General features: G+C 35.8%; 1 protein-coding gene across 1 annotated transcript in view; it reads right to left on the bottom strand.

The window, feature by feature from the left end:
• The window catches only part of LOC150101467 (serine/threonine-protein kinase Genghis Khan-like), an 896,778-nt gene that overhangs the window by 465,952 nt on the left and 415,504 nt on the right, over positions 1-15,322 (bottom strand). The window contains 1 exon segment of the mRNA XM_090400803.1: positions 10,583-10,724. Coding sequence (XP_090256929.1) covers positions 10,583-10,724 — 142 coding nt within the window.

The raw sequence follows: 15,322 nt of genomic DNA, 5'->3' as shown, positions 1-15,322 counted from the left end.
TTGTTGTAAAAGGTTAGCATATTACTAAAACAAGAGCGCCCCTTAATAAATCCATTTGACTCTCACAGATAACATTACCCTCATCTGCCCAATGCCATATACATCCCTCACTAATTTATTCAAGATCTTAATAACTACTGATGACACATAAACTGGCCTATAATTAGACATTTCCAGTCTGCTACTGCCCTTATGCAATGGCACTATCTTATCTTCCTTCCATTCCCTGGGCACCTTTCCTGTCGCCAGACTTTCAGTGAAAAGCCAGATCAAAGGACCCGTAATTTCTTTAGCACATTCTCTCAAAACTCGTGATGAAATACCATCCAGTCCCACAGCTTTACTGACATCCAGAGTACTCAGTATTTGGAACACACTCTCCTCCTGCATTTCTAAATCTCGAACCTGCCCTGGTTTTCTCTTTGATTATTTCAAGTTTTCACTTTTCTTTTACCTAAATATTCATATTGCTTAGACTTTTGAATGTATTTGGTCTCTTCACTGTAAGATCTCTTTCTAATTTTGCTATAAAGTTATCTCATGTTTCTCTATTCTTTTTTCGGCATTTTTTTCCTATTGCTCTTTTGAATTTATAATTAATTTTTGCTTCTAATGATTTTGTGTTTATCTATTGTTTATATGCTTCTTTCTTGTCTTCAATTATTGCTACAATGTTTTCATCCCAGTTTCTCATTCCCTTTCACCTCTTCCATTTACTTTTTGTTCCAAGGCATTCTTGCTATATTTATTAATATTTAAATTTATTAATATTTAATTAACATTTATTAATATTTAATTTATTTAAATTATTCCATTGTATCTCTATATCATTCAGCCTCCATAGCTCAGTGTATAGACGAAGCCCTCTGGTTGGAAAGATCTGGGTTCGATTCCCATCTGTGACGTGAGAAACTTTATCTGGTCTCTTTCAATGAAAGGTGAGTAAGTCAGTCTAATATGGAGATAGAGGGATTTTTTTCACCCAGAAAAAAATCGTTTTCTTTTTTCTTCTGTAGACATGTGAACACACGTCTACAAAAAGAGGACACTTTGGGAGGCATAGGGCTAACTACTTTATCCTCAAATTACAGTTGAGAAATCCGAGCATAGTTGGCAAGTTGTGGGTGCTTAAGTCCCTGTTAGAACTACTTATGAATGAATCTCTATATCATAATTTTATTTTATTCACTGTAGTTTTCCATTTATTCTTTGGGCATCAAAGTAGTTGATACTTTTATCACCCAAGAGGTGAGCTCTAAAATATTTCTCTTAGCACTGATTTGGTTAATTTTAAACCATCCTGAGGGTATTCTTAATTTTCCTTTTAAGAGATAATATCAGATTCTATTTTCTAATTCTATATTCTATAATAAATTTAGTTTAATCCTTTATCCAAGTGTAAGCAAACAAAATTGCACATGAAGAATCTTCAGGACTGAGGCAACTCGTGGTAAAGGTGGACCAAGCTCTCATCATTCCTTGTCTCACTATCTCCCATAATGCAAAGCACATCTCCTTGCAAACATAAATAATGCTATGCATTAAGGGAAGGGCCACTCCCCAGATCGGTTTTGACCTTTATTGAGGTCTCATCAGTGGGAGCCAGACCCAGAAGTGGTGATACTAAGGCAGAAGCAATGGAGAAGTATCACCACTTCTGAGTCTGGCTCCCACTGATAAGACCTCAATAAAGGTCGAAACTGGTCTGGGTAGTGGTCCTTCTCTTAATGCATAGCATTATACATGTCTGCAAGGAGATGTGTTTTGCATTATGGGAGATACAAGGAGTGATGAGAGCTTGGTCCACCTTTACCACGAGTTGCCTCAGTCCTGAAGATACTTCAGGTGCAAACTGTTTGCTTACACTTGGATAAAGGATTAAACTAAATTTATTATAGTCTAACCAAGTGGGGAAAAAACTTCCAAAATTATTCTATATTCAGATTCTATTCTATTTTCCTATTAGCTATTATATAGTCTATTATACTTTTTAGTTTTCTTGTTTCCCAAGGGAATTTATGGCAATCTTTGTGCTTAAAAAAAGTATTAGTAATTTTTAAGTCATTATATGTGCCTAATAACACATCTCATGCTGCATCGGCTGTCATGCAGAATAATCAGAGCCGTGTTCAGGGCTTAGGCAGAGGGTCCTGTTCGAGAAGTATATTACAGTTCTCCATCAAAAGTCAATTTTGAATTGTGAATGAGCAACACAGAAGGTATAAGATTAATCTTAGAAAGCAATTTTACATAGGCTCATGGAATGTCTGGGGTCTACAGATGGGTACTCTTGAGATTATCTGTAAAGAGATGGATAGGTATAAAAATTGACATCCTGGGAATTACAGAGGCCAGATGAAATGGAGAAGGTCACTTCAAAAGACAGGATGGTAAGCTAGTTATTTACTCAGATGGTGACTCAAAACATCATGGGGTAGCTGTGATACTGAAGACAGCTCAGGCAAGAAACCATCTTGGTTATAACCCCATTAATAATAGGATACTCTCTATTAGACTTAAAGCTCAGCCTACCAACGTATCAACTGTGGTAGTTTATGCACCCCACATGGATAGGCCTGAAGAAGAGAGTGAAGAATTCTATGAAAACTTAAAAGCTGTTTTGGACTGCCTACCAAGGAGAGACATACTGTACATCCCCTAAGATGTACAGTTGCAAATCTTAAATGCAAAAGTGGGAAAGAGTATGAGAGTCAGGCCAAAGTGTGGCATTTTTGGTCTGGGTGTGCGTTACACCTGTGGGAAAAGCTGTTGGAATTTGCCCGTGAACAGATTAGTTATTACCAATATCTGCTTCCAGAAACATCCATGACGAACCTATACATGGACATCTAACATTGATAGGTCAAGACACCATATTGATTACATCCTGGCTCTCCAGTGGTGGAAGACAAGCATCTCTGATGTGCATACTTGTCCTGGAGCAGATTGTGGTACAGATCATCAGCTAGTAAGAGCCAAAGTAAGACTAAGACTCAGAAAACTTCCAGGTTGGGCACATCCCACGAGATTGGATGTTAAGAGTAATTTCTAGTGGATTCACAGAAGAAACATCATCTTGGTTGGATGATTTTTTGGAGACCAATGAGGAGAACTCACCAGAAATGCTTTGGGAAGGAGTGAAGGTGATAATACAGGATACAGTGAAGAAATATCTCAGCCCAATAAGAAGACCAAGAGACCCATGGATATCAGATTCAACAGGGGAACTAATCAAAAGAAGGCAACTGGAAAAACAAAGAGACACAGGGACTGAAGAATACATGAGATTATACAGAGAAGTCAGAAGAGCCATCAAGCAGGACAAGGAAAAGTTCTATACTAACAAATGTGAAGAAATACAGTTCCAGATGAGAAGGTAATTATAAAAGGATGTTTCATTTAGTTCGTGACTTAAAGCACAAGTTTAAGCCTATATTGAATGTCATCAAAGACAGGAATGGATCATTACTAACAGAAGAGTTGGAAATCAAAAACAGATGGAAAGAATACTGTGAGGAACTGTACAGCAGAGTGGATAAAGAAAATGTGGAGTCCTCCCACCAGGAAAATTTTGATTTTGATTTGGAACCTCCTCCACTCAGGCATGAAGTTGAAAGAGCAGTTAAGCAGCTCAACAGCAATAAGGCCCCAGGTGCAGATGAAATCCCAGCAGAGTTAATTAAGGCCACAGGAGATGGAGTGATAAGAGTGTTTCATAGATTGATTACAAGGATATGGGAGACAGGATCATGGCCTAGAGACCGGAAGAAGTCAGTTTTCATACCACTACATAAAAAGATGATATGAAGGCATGCAAGAATTATAGAACTATTAGTTTGATATCTCATGCAAGCAAAATTTTATTGAAGATCATGCTAAACAGGATTGGGGCCAAAGATGAGGCAGAGATACCTGAGGAACAAGCTAGTTTTAGGAAAGGTAAGGGCACCAGAGATCAGATCCTTTGCCTTAGATAGATCATAGAAAAATATAAAGAATTCAGACTCCCTCTGGTAATGTGTTTCTTAGACTACTCTAAAGCATTTGACTGTATTGAGCATGTGAAACTGTGGGAAGTAATGAAAAGAATGGGTTTTCCTCAACACACCATCAGGTTGATAGCCAACTTGTATAATGAGCAACAGGTCAAGGTAAGAACAGGTGTTGGATTAACTGACAGGCTTCAAGTTGGAAAAGGAGTTAGGCAAGGGTGTTTACTTTCTCCTCACTTGTTTAGTATATATGCAGAGGACATCATGCGTGAAGCATTGGATGAGCTCATTACAGGAATTAGGATAGGAGGTAGATTGATCAGTATTCTGAGGTATGCTGATGATACGGTACTCCTTTGTAATGACATGGAAGCACTAGGACTAATTCTTGACAAAGTTAACAAGATCAGTAATAACAGAGGACTTCAACTCAATCCTAGCAAGACAAAGATTATGGTTCTTAAAGGAAATACAAACAGAGAAGCTCTTGAGAAACAAGTGTACCTTAATGGAGAAAGAATTGAGGAAGTCAGCAAGTTTGAGTACCTGGGATCCATTATTAATATGAAGAATTGCTGTTCAGAAGACATCAGAAAAAGGTTAGGAATAGCTAAAACAACAGTCAGAGACCTGTCTAAAATCTGGAAGGATGTATCTCTCTCCATGGAAACAAAGTTCAGCATTTTGGATGCAATTGTTTTTCCAACAGCGACTTATGGATGTGAGAGTTGGAACCTAAAGAAGTCAGATAAGTAATGGATATCTGCTTTTGAGATATGGTGTTACAGAAGGCTGTTGAGGATATCATATACTGAAAGGCGTACAAATGAATAGGTGTTAGAAAAGATCAGCAGAACTTTAAGGCTTCTTAAGGATATTGACAGAAGAAAATTAAAATAATTTGGACACAGACAGGATGAAAGGGGGACTTCTCAGAACAGTAATAGAAGGTAAAGTTCCTGGAAAAAGAGGCAGGGGTAGACCATCAATGATCAATGAGATGGCTGGATGGCATGTGTGGAGTGACTGATCTTCAGAGAGTTGAGGCCGCCAGAAAAGCAAACAACAGGACTACATGGTGTGGCACATCACTGAGCATTGGAGTGACCATAAGGCATCTGTGGATGCCAAGTGAAGATAGTGTATGTATATGTGGAAAAATCTCTAGACCTGTATCCTTTCTATTGCATGTTTTCACCATTTGTTCCTATATCTGTACCTAATAGAATGTTCCCTGCTCTGGCATTGAAATCTCCCATTATTAATAGATAATCATTTAGGTTTATTTTATCTTTTATTTTTTGTAAATCTGAATAAAAGGCATTGATATCTTCCTCTTTTCCTTCCTCTGGAGCATAGACAACAAAAGTCAGGAAGCCACAGCTTATTTTAATCTTAGCTCTAGAATTCTCTCACTCCAGTATTTGGAATGTATGATATTTTTTTTTAATTGATTCGTGAATAAAAATCATTATTCCTGCTTTTGCTCTTTCTTCATTTTTGATTCCACTGTGGATATAGATGTAATTATCTGCTTTATTTGAACCTTTTTTTTTCTTTTTTTTTCAATTATTACTGCTAATTTGATATTTCTTTCTATTAGGGTTTTGTCTAGATATTGATATTTGTGATGGATACTTCTAACATACAAGTAGCAACATTCCAGATATTCTTGTTTATTTTCATTCTTTTTCTCTCCTTGTCCTGCTCATATCCATAACCTGTCTGAGTCATTTCCAGGGTGTCAGTCCAGTAACTTAATTTTAGATCTTGAGAGATTGGAGTGAAAATAATAACAGTTAATTTGGAAAATACTAATAATTTTTACATTTCTAATTTCTCTTTTGTAAATTAAATAAAAAATTATCTGATTATTTTATAAAAGTATGGTAAGGTACTGCTTCTCTCAAACAATCCCTGACCACTTCCCATGCACCACTGGCATTCTTTCCTTGTAGCTTCCCAAGCCATTGGGACCGCTATAAGATACCTCCTGAGTCTGTAGTACTCCTAAGTACATACCTATGCCAGAGGCCAAATAATTCCGGAACTGATTGAGGAAAGATTTAGGGAGAGTTCCTCTAGTTGTCAACTAGAATTAAACCTATAACAGTCTTTCTTCATGTTTCCTAGCACTGTGGATACAAACACCATTTCCTCATATAGTCGCCATAATTTGTCTGAAATGAATACAGAAACAGATAACAGAATTGGCAAAGCTGGTATAGTAGGAAGTGAAATGAATAATTTTATACAGAATAAGAGAGAAATTAGTCAAACTAATTTCTTTCTTATTCTAATCACTAAAAAGTGTTTAGCGATCCATAATGTAATCCATACACAGTGTTCAAGCTAAACTTATAGAGCTGAGAGTAGTCAATAAGACTTCTTATTTCTACAAAGGAATACTATTCTATCACTGGTTATATGATTTAATAATCTCTCAAAGTGATTGCTATAGATATCCCGAATACTTTTATCTTCAATTTCTATGTCACTTATGTCATCTGCATTCTTTTCACAAAATTTTTCCTACATTTATAAACTTTATCAATTGCTTTCAGAACACTTTGCTATTTTTATGATGTTTATCTTCTATATTTGACTAGTCTTCCCATGACTTTTGTTAAGCTACTTTTATGCATAGCTTACCTGTTTCATATTTTTCACTGTAATTTTTCAGAGCTTCTTAGAGTCCACTACAAAATTAAGATTTTTCTATCCTTGCAAACCACTTCTAAAAAGGTTTATAATGGCTACAATGCATCATTCAGAAGGCCTGGTCAGACAGTTGAATTCCAGATGATTGAAGTATAGCTCTCACAGTACCTATCTATAAAAGTGGAAACAAAACTGAATGTAAGAATTGCAGACTTTTTCTACTGAGTGTTCCTGATAAGAATTATGCAGGCATAATTGTGGAAAGGTTGAGAAAAATTGTGAAAGAGAAGCCTGAAAAAGAGCATGGTGGATTTAGACCAAATAGAGATTGGCAGGATCAGATTTTTCACATTAAGACAAATAGCAGAAAAATCTTGCAATATAACAAGGATATGTATTTAAATTTATAATAGTGCTGGAAAATGCATATGAGCAGGGCATGTTCAAAATGTTACAACTAAATGATGTAAATGTGGTGAGCAAGAGATAGTCCATATATCAGTTATAAGTCATCAGTTCATGTCATCTGCATAAAGTAAAGAGCTGAGAGCATGCCCAATTTTGATACCAGACATCATGCTACTTTTTTTTCTATGTGATCCATATGAAATGGATAAGGATAGACATGGATAGACCTTGTCTATCCATTGAGACGTTGGGAAATTAAAATAATTATTTCTAACATGGCTTCTAACCGTTGATCAAATCATTGTCTCTTTGGCATACACTGTGAAATGTAACATAGCTTGTCTATGTGTATATATGTGTGTATACTAAATGAGGCAAAGGAAGATGGTTTGATAAAATTAAATGCAAGACAAATGCACACCATGACAACTGTTATTTATCATTTATATGGATCCCATATGAAAAAAAAATTAGCATTATGTCTGGTATCAAAATTGGGCATGTTCTCAGCTCATTACTTTATGCAGATGACATTATATTGTTAACTAAATCCAGTACAAGTCTGCAAAGATTCCCTAACTAAACTGAATAACTGTTGTTAATAAATTTGTATGAAAAGCAGCAAAAAAAGGACAAAGACTATGAAAATAGTCAGAAACATCAAAAACATCAACTAAATACTGAATTGAGAACTTATTAAACTAGAACCAATTGACATAAAATATTTCAGCTATTTAGATACAACATTTAGTGAAGATAGAAAATTGAATATGGAAACATCAGAATCCTTTCCTTTAGTGTTACACAGTGATCAGCATTCATTTCAGACAAACTGTGGTGGCTACAACCATGTTAGAAATAATTTCCCGACATTTACAGTTTGCTCCAATGAACAAAGCATTAAAGATGAATTAAAAGTTATTAGCAATACCTTCCTAAAAAATGGCTACAGCCAAAATATTCTCAACAAAATTCTTCACAAGACCTCACCTAAAAACCAAAATACAATAGACCACAATAAAACTGTAACCGTTCCATACATTAAAGGAATATCGGATAAAATAAACAGAATACTACAGAAATATAACCTTAAACCCACCATTAAATGTTCTTTAATTTTCCAGGAGGTTTAATGATGGGTTTAAGGTCGACTTCCTCTGCTGGCATACCCTAGAATATACCATATTCGTTGTACCTGTAATTTGCCCAATGCAGGGGAAACAGGACGAACAATTCCTATCAGAAAAAAGGAACATAAATGGCACATTAAATTTAATAACTATGGTAAAGCTGGCCTTTCTGATCATGCCCTGAATACTCTACACAGAATTGACTGGAAAGGCACCTGTTGTTTACATCACACCAAAACATGGTATGAATATAAATTTAAGGAGGCCTGTGAAATTCTTATGAACAACCTTAATCTTAACAACAATGATGGTCTAAAAATCCCAAGAAAATGGAAGGTACACATTCAACCCGCATAACCTTTCTGCCTAAAAGTCAATTATAAATATGATCATAGGTAATCCAGGATCTTAACTCTAATATAATAGCTCTCATGTTAAATTAGGACATACTTTTGCTGTAATAAAACTGTCAATGTGAAACTGTTCTCTGATGTTATCATAAATAGAATATAGATTTGATGTAATTATTTTATTTTATTCAAAAAAAAAAAAAAATCAGCTAACGCCTTTTTATTCCAGTATATGGGGAGTAGGTGAGGCCATTTAGCCCTATCTAACTTTTGGAGACTGAGTGGGCAGTTCAATCTCCACTGGTACCCAATCAGGGATAGATCGCCCAAGGCTATCACTAATTAAGCGGTTCACAGTGAAGAGAGACAGCTCAACATGTGCTGCCATCTCGTGGTCCCTAACCCTAACACAATATATTTAATGTCTGAAATAATGTGGGTTTTACGGTCGATTTTCTTGAGTTTACAGAACGAAAAACCCGTGTTTCCGGGAGGAAAAACCTGCTTGCCCATGCCAGAGATGGACTAACTTGGGAACCGGTCGAAAAAAGGCTTGGAAAAATTTCCTCTAGTTGCCGACTAGAATCGAAAGCAAGTCTTCCTTCGTGCAGTTAAGCGCCGTGGTATGCAAGCGCCACATGCACTGAGTTACACAGGCTGTCATTTTATTTTTTTTAATTTTTTTATTTTATTTATTTATTTAATTTTTTTCTCACTAGAGGTCAGCCCAGTAGAATAATCGTTGATCAAATCATTGTCTCTTTGCCATACTGTGTGAAATGTAATATAACTTGTCTCTGTATATATATGTGTGTGTATACTCCAGATGATGACACCTGAATATGAAGGTTGAGATGTTGGTGAAATTAAAATAATTATTTCTAACACGGCTTCTAACTGTTGATCAAATCATTGTCTCTTTGGCATACAGTGTGAAATGTAACATAGCTTGTCTATGTGTATATATGTGTGTATAAACCAGATGATGACCTCAATACGAAGGTTGAAACATTGGGAAATTAAAATAATTATTTCTAACACGGTTGTAGTCTCCATAATTTGTCTGAAATGAATACAGAAACAGATAACAGAATTGGCAAAGCTGATATAGTAGGAAGTGAAATGAATAATTTTATACAGAATAGGAGAAAAATTAGTCAAACTAAACTAGTGTTTAGTGATCCATAATGTAATCCATACATAGTGTTCAAGCTTAACTTATAGATCTGAGAGTAGTCAATAAGACTTCTTATTTCTTGTGTCTTCTTTCCATGTGAGTTTGTGCACATCTTTATGTTAGTGATGACTAGTCCATGTTCTGAACAAAAATCTAGTAGTATACTCTTACATTAATCTGCCATTTATCTGACTTTGAAAACAATGACCTTTCAATTAACCAACCCCTTCCATATTAACAGCTTCTGGTACAGCACTGTGTAATTGTACTTCAATTATCAGAACGACAAATTTCTTTCTAGATGTGGTCAGACAAACAGTAGATTACTGTGCTATTAACTCTGCTTTTAAATAAATAATTAAATCATTGCTGTTGCAAATTTGATATGAAAATCAGCCATACAAAGATAAATCTAAACAAAAATAAGAGCAAAATCTCAACCATAATACCAATAGTAAGCAAACAGAACAAGTAATAGCACATTTTTGCTCCTTTGGTAAAATTTTAGTAAGGAAAACAAACTGATATGGACATAAGGAAAAAATAATAATAAAATAATAAACAGTGAAATAAATAAATAAATACTAAATATATATATTTATTTATTAGAAAAAAATTATCAGTATATTATGTAACATAACTGGAAGAATGGAAATTCATTAATTTCCAATTTCTCAATCAGAGAAGAAAAAAAATTGTGTAAGTTCATTCCTACAGTGTATGTGTACATCAAAAAACAGATGTTCTTATTTAAACTGTGACTAGTTATCAGTCACAAAAAGGTAATATCCAAACTTACATTAAAAAATAAATAAAAATCAAAATAATAAAAATAACACACGCACGCACGCATTTAGATGTTACCTCTCTTTCCATTGCTTCTATAGCAGTTTCAGCTTCCTGAAATTGCTCATGAAGTACTTCCATTTCACCTGCATGCCTCATCTGCTGTTCAGTCAAAATTTCATTATGCTGTAGTTCTAAATTTTCTAATTCCAACTTTAGCCTAGATAATAACAGAAAAGTATTATGTTTGACATTCTATTATCATCTTTTATAAAAGCAAAAACATATTTCTTCTAAGCTTAATGGATTTTATTTGCATATCAGATATGTAACCTATAATAAAAGAAAAAAAAAAGCTTCCAAATTATTTTATATGAGTGTAAGATAGACTGAGTTATTTAATTTTAAGTAAACCTCATATTTTTGTTTAAATTCAATATTGTCTGTATGGTGCCAATACATGGTACAACAATGAGGCCAAAACATTTTATTCAGATTAATTGAATTAGCATTATTCTGTTCAATGCAGTGTGTGCATGTGTGTGTAAGATGTATTTGTTGTTAAAGTTAAAGGATTTATAGACGGAGAGTGAAGCTCGTGAGCTAATGCATAAAAGTGAGCACAAGTAGAGTGAAGAGAACAAAGCTTGTGTTAGTAGAGTAGCCATTGACAGCAGACTGAAAAATGTTAATGTTTATGTCAGAATTAACGTTGAATGTGTGGTATTGGAAGTTCGAGAGAAAAGTAGACCTCAGTAAGGAAATAATGTGCATAAGTGTTATCCTTCACAGGACAAAAGTGTAAAATGTCAAGAGATTAGCAGGGCTGAGAAGTGAAAAAAGCAGGAGATCCAAGGAGAGAATCAAGATTATATAAATAAATGAGAGAAAAACAAGATAAGGAGAACATTTTGTACAGAGCTTCTATGAGCAGGGGAGTACTTAATGAAAGCATAACAAAATCTTGTTTCAGTGGCATGAAAATTCATAATATTAGTGATGTAGGTAGGATGCAGAAAGGTAAGGTGAAAGAATTAATTGTCCTAGTTGGCACTAATGACCTAAGAGGTGAAACGTATTTTATGAGGAAGAACGTGAGGGAGTTTTTGGACCAAATGAAAAAGAAGAGTGAGAAGGTGTAGACTGTAAGTTTCTTGCCATACTATGATAAAGATAAACTGAGGAGGAGGAGAGTGTTGATAGCAAATAAACATGCAGGTTGTGCAGAAGGAATGCTGTAGAGTTTGTAAATTTATGGTCTGAGTTTGATGGACAGAAAGATTTGTGTAATACTGACAGACTGCACTTAAATGATTTCAGTTAGGTGTCAAGAAAGGTTTGCTCACTGAGAGAGTGTAGAAGTGCAAAGTCAGGAAAACTTAAGCAATTAGGGTGGACAGATGTAAAAGTTTGTGTGTGTGTGTGAAGACACCCATCAAGTGAGTGTGAAAATTACCAATAAATGCAGAATAACAGCATTGAATAGGGTAGCAAATTCAGGGAATAAAGGTAATTGGGGATGTAAAGTGATGCTACAGTTGCTGTATACTAATGTTAGAAGCATTTGAAATAAGAAGGAGAAGCTTTCTTTCATTGGTTAGTGCAACCTCACCAAACATTATCGGTATTAGTGAAATTTGGGTAACAGCAGATGAGGTAGTTACATGGAGAAAATGTGAAGGGTTTAGTATCTTCAGAGAAGATAGAATGGGGGGGAGGTATTGCTAATAATAGCAGATAAGCTGCAACCGAAAAGAATAGGAGAGAGGTAGGCAGATAGCAATTCTTTGGAGACAATATGGTGTGAGATTGTGGTTGGTTGTTGCTATAGGCCAGGGTATACCAGGGATGATGTAGAAGACATGCATCAGTAAATAAGTAAAATGAGTGCAGTTGGTAATTATGGAGATTTCAACTATGGAGATATAGACTGGAAGGAGGAAAGATCCCATGGTAGGATGGAAATGGAATTTATACATTCTGAGAGATGATTACTTGAGGCAACATGTGATGGAGGGTATTCAGGGTATGGTAGTATTGGGTCTGGTCATAGGATCAGAAAAGCTATTCATAAACAATGTGTGGCAATATTGCCTCCAATAAGGGAGAGAAATTATGCAGTCTTGACTTGGGAGGTTGCAAAACATGGGGAATATCCTGTCAAGAAGGTGTGTATGTGGAAATATGGGCAGATGATTATGACAAGTTTAGGAAGAAGCTTGAACTGTACCAAGGCATAAAAACCTACATGGGAGATAGTAAACGGGCATCTGGAAGAAGCAATATCAGATTGTATACCCCAGATCAGAAGCATTAATCAGCAGGAATTTGATGGAAGAGTAGTATCATTAAGAAAGAGTTACAAAGAAAGAAAGTTGTGTGGAAGGCATACAAGGAGAAAGGTGACTGGGAGACTTACAAATAGTACAATGGTCAGGCAGGAAAGGTAACCAGCATGGTGAGGAAGACAAAATCAAATTAAGATGTAAGTAGGACCAAAGAAAATCCCAAAGAGTTCATTTATTACATGGCAAGAAAAGAAAGAATGACTATCAAAGGATAATTTTAATGAGTGCTGATGGTGGATAGGTGACAGAAGCAGATAAAACAGTTGAGTTGAGTTAGTTCAAGGGTATATTATCCAAATGAGAGTACTGCTATGACATATGTGACAAAGATTGAAGGTAATTAGCATATTGCAGAATCTCAATGTAATTATGGCTGTGGGATCAGATAGGATATCAGACCACATTTTATGAGAATGTGCAAGAGAAATGGCAATGCCTCTGATTAGGCTCTTTAAGTCTCAGCTCTGGGAGTTCCAAGGGAGTTGAAAGAGGGCAAAATAATTCCTTTGCATAAGGAATTATTCTAAGATTTCAGCAACAAATTAAAGACCAATAAGCATCTAGGGAATAGTGGTGTTGGTGGTAAAAGAAATAGAAAAGTTAGCAAAGAGCAAATTCAGGGATGGATGGATAAGAAAAGGATACACTGGTCATAAAACATTAGTAATTTACTAATGTTTTATAACAGAGTGACAGCTGAGGTGGATAAAGGGAATGGTTGCTTGATGATTCTGCTGGATTTTGCAAAGGTATTTGACAGAATACCATGTGGAACTCTGTTGTGCAAATCAGAACAAATGGGGATGGATATGAAACTCATTATATAAATACAGGGATGGCTGATGGGCAGATACCAAAAAGTGGTATATGGAGTAGCAGAACCAAGGAGAAAGCAGGCAACTAGGTGTGACAATGGTTCTGACCTAGCACCCGCTACTGGTTAATTTTATACATAAATGATTATTATTATTACGGAAGACCACATGAGTCAAAGACTCATCTGGGAGGACCTTTTATCATACACACAGCTCATCATACTGTACTTTAAACACACTCAAATTCTCTGCAGACACCACACTCTCAGACAAGGCATTCCAATCATTCACAACTCTGCATGAAAAAAAATCTGCTCCTCACTCCCCTACTCACACTCTCTTTATACAGTTTCCATGGATGACCTCTTGTTCGCCCCCCCCTCATCTCCCACTATTTTTTGTAGAATCTCTCCGCATTGATCCTATAACAACCCCTTACTAACCTGTAGGTCTCTATTATATCTCCATTCTTCCTCCTGTCCACCAGACTTTGCAAATTGCATCTTCACAAACTTTCTTCATATTCAACATTCCAGCGATTAGAAACTACCTTAGTCAGTTGCCTCTAGACCCTTTCCAACATCTCTTCATCCTTCTGAAAACCAGGTGACCAAATCTGGACACAAAAGTCCATGTGTGGCCTAATCAAAGCCTTATACAATGGAACAAGAATCTCCTTCTACAAGTCAGTGTCCTCCGCATCATTCCCAGAAGCCTTTGTGTTGTCTTCACAATTTTGGCGATGTGTCCCATAATTTCAGATCCTTATCCACTATCACCAAAGATCTCTTATTTCCTCCGCCTCTGACATTACATCCTCACCAAGCATAAATTCTGCATCCAATCTTTGTTTTCCAAATTTTAAAATCTTACATTTTGCAATATTGAACTCACATCTCCATTCCTGTGCCCAATCACTCAATTTATTCAAGTCTTCTTGTAAGGCCACAACATCTTCTCTACTCTTCATGGTTCGTCCCAACTTTGCAGCATCTGCAAACAACGGAATATCTCCATCAAAATCTTCATTAATATCATTAATATACAAGTTAAACAGTAATGGCCCTAAAACAGACCCCTGAAGCACACCACTAGTGACTTTCCTTTTCCTGGATATCGCTTCCCATACACAACTTGTTGATACCTATCAGATAGCCAGTCTCCAATCCAATGCACTAATCTAATATCCAACCCCATCTGCTCTAGTTTGACTATCAACTTATCATGCTGTAATCTACCAAAGCCTTTGCGAAATCTAAGGCTATTACTGTGTATCCTTCTCCTCTGTCCAAGGAAGTAGTCACCTTATTGTAATAAGTAAGTAGATTACTAAAACATGACCTCCCTTTAGCAAATCCATGCTGTCCCAAAGATAATACCATTGTCAACCCAATTCTGGATCCTAGTTCTCACAAGCTTCTCCAACAACTTAACCATAACATCTGACACACAGATAGGCCTACAGTTTGATGGTTGAGTTCTATTACCTCCTTTATGAAGTGGCACCATAGAGACAATGCAAGATGAAAAATGTTAACAATCTGCTGCATGAAGAGCACAAAGAGTAGACAAAAAAATTTCAAGACAGCTCATTCAATATGTGGCAAGTAGAAGAAAGAAGGGTGAAAATGAAAACTTGATGACTTATCACTACA

The sequence above is a fragment of the Typopeltis vanoorti genome, chromosome 11 (genome assembly GCF_054136105.1).
Source record: "Typopeltis vanoorti isolate ZY-2024b chromosome 11, IOZ_Tvanoo_1.0, whole genome shotgun sequence".
NCBI lineage: Eukaryota > Metazoa > Arthropoda > Arachnida > Uropygi > Thelyphonidae > Typopeltis > Typopeltis vanoorti.
This window is presented reverse-complemented; position numbering and strand designations above follow the sequence as displayed.